The sequence below is a fragment of the Meriones unguiculatus genome, chromosome 12, assembly GCF_030254825.1.
Source record: "Meriones unguiculatus strain TT.TT164.6M chromosome 12, Bangor_MerUng_6.1, whole genome shotgun sequence".
Classification (NCBI taxonomy): Eukaryota; Metazoa; Chordata; class Mammalia; order Rodentia; family Muridae; genus Meriones; species Meriones unguiculatus.
This window is the reverse complement of record NC_083360.1, coordinates 308,759-314,758: the sequence shown is the minus strand read 5'-3', so window position 1 is coordinate 314,758 and position 6,000 is coordinate 308,759. Positions and strand designations below refer to the sequence as shown.

The following is a 6,000-nucleotide window of genomic DNA, read 5'->3' as shown; positions in this document are numbered from 1 at the left end:
TTACTAACATTTTCTATTTATTCATTAATAAAAAGTGCATAGTACAAGCCCTTTACCCCAATCCAAGTACCCAGTAAAAGATTAACAACAGATGCCAAATGGCACGGACTGATTTGTTTGGCATGATTAAAACATTTAGAAACAGCAAATCACAGTTAGTACATTACATGACCACTTTTGCCTTTAACAAAATAATCACTGGACATGTAACAAATACACAGGATTCTTCATTGAGAAATATAAGACTCTCCCTATTTTCTATTGCAAAGACAAATTCTAAACCATTTGTCATTTCCTTCTTCAAGTTGCTGTTTTGTGTTTTAAGCTGAGCTGGTCAAACTTGAGCACAAAATCACTGGGAGATAAACTTTCATTTAGAGTGACAGACTTTCACAATTTCTTTAAAAATCTAAGATTAATAATTCTATAAACACTATCACAGAAACTAAATGGATCTGTGGGACAGTGATACTCAATGGCTACTCTGGAGAATCTCTGCGCATTGTAAAACATGCTTACATGGGACAGTGTCTAGATACATGATAAAATCTTCTGCTATAAACAGTCCCAATGTTAACCTCTCCCATGTGGAAAAAAGAAAAACAAAACTAGAGTTTGCATAAAGCAGTATGAAGGGACTCTCAAATGAATTCTAGGTAGTATGAATGGCCCAAAGGGACAAGAATGTAAGCTTTCTGTTTTAACAGGGTTGTAGCTACAGATCAAGTAAATGTTTGCAAGCCAAACAATGCTGTAAGTATATGCTCGATTAAAGAGCCACATGTAGAAGCTTCAAGAAGAGAATAATATAAATTATTAGTTAGGTTAATACTAATATTCTCTGCAGGATACCATTATTTTAGGAATATAGAAAAAAATTCAAAGAAAACAAAATATCAAAGAATAAAAAGTAAAAACCCAAGGCCAAGTACTTTTCAAAGAAATTCAACTGTTTAAGAGGCATTGAAATGTATGGATCATATTTTCTATACAATTGTGATCATATATATTTCTGGTGAACATGTAACTAGGCCTTTTCTATGTCAGAAAGGAAAACCTTTAAGGGATTAAAAAACTTAATTAAAAAACTACTAACTTAATAGAGGGTTCACATAGGAAAAGGCCAAGATATTCAGACAATAGTGAATGTGATCGATGAACACATGGAATAAGAGTTCATGTTTCTTGGTCTCTGATACTAGATGTTCTGTATCTCCATTTCATTCATTTTTTTTTTCACCAAGGTAAAGTCTCAACTACTTGTGAGGCAGACTCAGCTCTCCATGAGGTTTAGCTTCGGCAGCTTATAACAGACTGTTGGGACACATGTGCAGCCTTCAAAGGCTGAGGACAGGAAAAGAAACACTACAGAATTCAGCTCCATTTGATGCCATCTCAATTTCGCTCAGCTTTAAGTCCCTCACCCATGTTTTCCTATATGAGGCAAGGTCTTCCTGTGTAGCCAAGTTCACCTGAAATTTACTGTGTAGCTTAGTCTGGTCCCAAGACTGCCGCCATATCTGGTTTTGGGGTTAAACTGGCTACTAGCAATGAAGTGCAGAAGATTTCTGGTTGGCCATGCAAGAGAGAAATCCTTTACCCTGTGTTGTTCATTTGTTCAGGATTTAACTTACCTGGGTTGTCACCCCTGTGTAAGCATAAGTAGCTGAGAAGGGGTTATGTATTTTAAGCGTTGAGCACGAAGCCGAGTGAGCCCAGAGGAATGGAAGCAGCCAGTATCACAGTACAGGATGAAGAGATGCCTTCAGCAATGCTCACGGGCCAGAGCATAACCATCACACAGGGAAAATAACTACAGTGTCACACAACTGGGTCGCAAGCCTGTCGATGGTGAAGTGATGGAGAACTTTATTAAGTTCACAGTTTCTCGGATCTGTACAGTGACAGCTTACTGACCAAGGAGGGAACATCCTTATGGTGATAGCAAAATATGTTCTGGCCCTGGCAAAGAACTTGCAGTTTCTTTCTAGGAAAAAAAAATAGTCTAGGCCTTCTAGGTGTGTTCAGATGCCACTGTATTCACTGCTCTTGAACTGAGGAAAACAATGCAACCTCTTACTTTCTAAACACATTTCAAAATGTCAGTTACCAATGCTCCTTCTTAGTCCAAGGCATTCACATCCCATTATTAAACAGAATCGAGCCAAGAGGTGAGAAAAATAGTCTGTCATTTTTCTCATTTCCCTTGGAATGGCTTTTTTCTTCATAAGTCAGAAGGGCAAAAAAATTTAGAAGGACTCAAACAAATTAAAAAAGAAAAGAAAATGGAAAAGGTTTTAAAAGTAATTAAATGGAGCCAGGTGTGGTGGTGCATGTCTGTAACCCCAATTCTCAGAGAGGCAGAGGCAGGCAGATTACTGTGAGTTCAAGGCCAGCCTGGTCTATAATGTGAGTCCAGGACTGCCAAGGCTACACATGGAGAAACCCTGTCTCAAAACAAAACAAAACAAAACAAAACAAAACAAAAACAATAACAACAACAACAACAAAAAGGTAAATGGGTATTAAAATGTCAGCCCACACACACAGAAGAAAGATGACTTCATTTTAACAGGGAAGCGTTCGCATGAAAGAGCAGCTTGCTGAGAGGCACACACTTCAAAAACAAATACAGCTCAAGTTAGTATGGGATAGACTGTACCTGGCAAAGGCAGAAAGCATTGACTCTCCTTTCATGAGCTGTGTAAGGCTAGTGTACAGTGGCTTTCAATGACACACAACGGATTCTAAACCAACCACTATATTAATCAATCATGTTTATTTAAAGTATTCTTAACATCAGAAATTTTTCAATGGGAATTAAAAAAAAAATCAGTAAATAATCAATTCATTTTTCCTATTCTAGCCACATAAGCCAGCCGAAGCCAGGCAGATTTCATCTAGAGGCTGGAAGGAGAATGTTCTGAAGTTTCACTGTCCCAAGGACTACAGAAAACTGCTACCCACAAATAAACTGCCAAGGTAAAGTAACTACAGTGAGGCTCTGCCACTCATATCAGACAACCCCAAATAAATACCTTATGAAAAGAATTAAAATCTATCAAAACCACTTAAAATACTTAAATGCAGAAATGTCAATTTTCCTTCAGTTGGGCCAGAAACCACCACAGACATTATGATCACAGTTCCCAGGAGAACCAGTGGAATGTTTTAGCTTAGGCCAACCAACAAAGCCCCGTGAACTTTTCAATAGAATCATTTACTCAGGTATACTGTAAATAAGAACTGTGGCAACACAGGAAGCAAAAGTCAGTTTGCAAGTGAAATTTCTAGAAGCTCATGAAAACAATATCATCCCAAATTGCAGATGGAAAAGGAAAAATGGTTAGGAGTAGTACTCTGGTCATCTTCAGTCATTTGGTCGTGCAAGGTGTTAAACAATCTCTGCTTCCCACATCATAACATTAATCCACAGGAGGAGCTGGTGGATCCTGTCCCTGGCATTAAGAAAAAAATGGGTTAAATGACTTTCATCTAATAACATAAGAAAGGAGCCTGTCCCCAACATCTTCACGGTAAGTGTTTTTGCAGTCTTTCTTTTTTACATGAGGTAAACTTTGTGGGTTGGCAGTGTTTGCCCCATTCTCGCACGTGGTGTAGAAGAAAGGGAAGCTGCAGCAGTGATGGGATTGGCCACCCATCTCACTAATGTGATTGGCTAGTGTAGCACACTCAAGTAGACACTTCTGCTTCTCACTGTGGAATGTTTACCAGAACATGGCTCAGGTGCATGTGACAAATATCTTCCCACCCCAAGAGAAGCCCGCCTTACAATGAAGTCTGTAGGAAGAATAAAGACACTGGCTATGCATGCGTGTATGTATATATGTATTTAGAATGGGTATGTATAAACCTGAAGGTGGTGGCACACGCCTTTATTCCCAGGCACTCGGGAGGCAGAGACGGGCAGATCTTGGTCTACAGAGCAAGTTCCAGGACAGCCAGGGCTACACAGAGAAACCCTGTCTCAAAAAAAAATAATAATAAAAAATGAATGAATGAATGAGAAGATGAAAGCTCTGCTAAGCTATATAGCCTGGGACGTTTGAGGCTTGAGCTACTAAATGAGTTCATGGCCAGCTGGGACACACAATGAGACTTTATCTCAAAATAGAAAAGAGAGGGAGAGTAATGGGGCTCTTAGGACGCTGGAAGGCTTTGTTTATTTACCCTGGTGTGCTCTGTAAGGGTGAGCAGCATTTCTACTGCAGTTTGTTTTTTTTTCTGTTCCTGGCTTAGGACTATTGTTCCTAGGACACAACACCCTAGGTCCAGGGTGGTGTGTCACTTGTTATGGCTTCTTCTAAGTCAGGGTGAGTTGGATTTCTCTATCTCTAAACACTGGAGAAACTGCTCCCTGACACAAAAACAAAAAAGGTATCCACAGAATATAAGAAAGAAGGCTAAGAAAGAAATACTTCACATACACAAGCTTTTTATGCACATTACCCTTTCCAAGGAAAGTCTAAAGTACATTAAAGCATCTTTTCCTTCTTCCCTGAGACAGATGGGGTCTCACTGTGTAGACAAGGCTGGCCTTGAATTCAAAGAGATCCAAGGGCAGCTGTCTCCCAAGTTCTGGGATTAAAGGGTGCACCATCATAGCCTGCAGAGGAGAACCTGTGTGTGCCAATGGAGCCATTCTTAGCTAATTCAGCATAGGGCTACATGTTCTACTCCTAAAAGCTCCACAGTGTTTTCCTCTTAATTTAAGAACTGCTTGTAAATTCTCACATTGACAACATAAGACTACAGAGAAAAAATTTTTTGAGACAGGGTCTCCTAAAGGCCACGCTAGGCTCTAGGTTGCTATGAATCAACAAAAGATGACCTTGAATTTTTGATGTCCCCAGAGGAGGTGTGTGTCAGCTCATCCTGCTTATGAGGTGTTGGGTAGTCAATGCAGGGCTTCATGCATGCCAGGCAAGCAGTCTACCAACTAAGCCATATCCCTAGCCTGAAAACATCTTTGTCTTGATGCTGTGTCACTTTACAGATACTCCCTCCCCTCCCTGAAACAGGATCTCACTTTGTAGTACAAGGAGGCCTAGCTTTCACTAGGTAGGCTAGGCTAGCCTTGAACTTGTGGCAGTCCTCCTGGCCCACCATCCCAAGTGCAGGGATTGCAGATGTAAGCCATGTCTAGCTCTGTTTTTGTTATTTTTTTTAATATTCATCTCCACAGAAGACTGGAAACTGAAAGATTTATTATGACTACATTGAAATAATTCAGTCCAAGAATTAAGTTTTTCTTTCAATAACTTAGGTATTTCAGTCAAAACAAACACTCCCACCCACAGAAGATTAATAGTAATTCTTACACTGTGAGGACTGGAGGGCTTTCCAGGGAGGCTGGAGCCTCTAAGATTAGGAGGCCTCAGTAAGAACAAGAGCACTGCAATCACCATCCAGGCCATCAGGATCACGGTAATACTGATGCCGTTGTCAGTGGAGGGTCCTGGCACTAAAGACAAACAAAAACAGCATCTGTAGCAAACCTGCATCATGACTGTAACATTGTGAAGTAAAAGTAAAAACAGATTCTAATGCATAAGTGCTAGCTTTAAAAATCACACTAAGAAAACCACTGATAATTTATAGTACAGCTGTCAACCAGCATATTCCAGTTTCCCTTTCTTTCATGCAAGAAAATCTACAAGGCAGCTTGTTAGTCACAAATCAAATTATAGAAGAGACTTTGACTAGTGTAATAGTCCTTTACAGTTTTATTGATTTTTTTTTTTATTATGTGTATGTGTGAATGTCTCTGTGTATATGAGCATGTGTACACAGGCACCCATGTAAGGCAAAGCAGTTGGCTTCCAGAGCTGAAGTAATAGGCAGATGGTAAGCCATCTGACATGGGTGCTGGGAACCAACTCTGGCCCTCTGCAAGAAAAGTAGTACATGCCTTTAACCACAGAGGCACCTGTCCATCCCCACACTGGAAGTTAACAATCTGTGTTAACAGAATCCTGG

The 6,000-nt window shown here is 40.0% G+C and overlaps 1 protein-coding gene across 3 annotated transcripts in view; it reads right to left on the bottom strand.

The window, feature by feature from the left end:
- Positions 1-6,000, bottom strand: part of Smim14 (small integral membrane protein 14) — a 98,433-nt gene continuing 92,433 nt past the window's right edge. For all 3 annotated transcript variants that reach the window (XM_021658710.2, XM_021658709.2, XM_021658712.2), the window contains 2 exons: positions 5,343-5,485; positions 1-3,458 (listed from right to left, as the gene is read on the bottom strand). In XM_021658710.2, the coding sequence (XP_021514385.1) occupies positions 3,426-3,458; positions 5,343-5,485 (176 nt within the window). In that variant the 3' untranslated portion in view covers positions 1-3,425. The remainder of the gene's footprint in view (positions 3,459-5,342; positions 5,486-6,000) is intronic.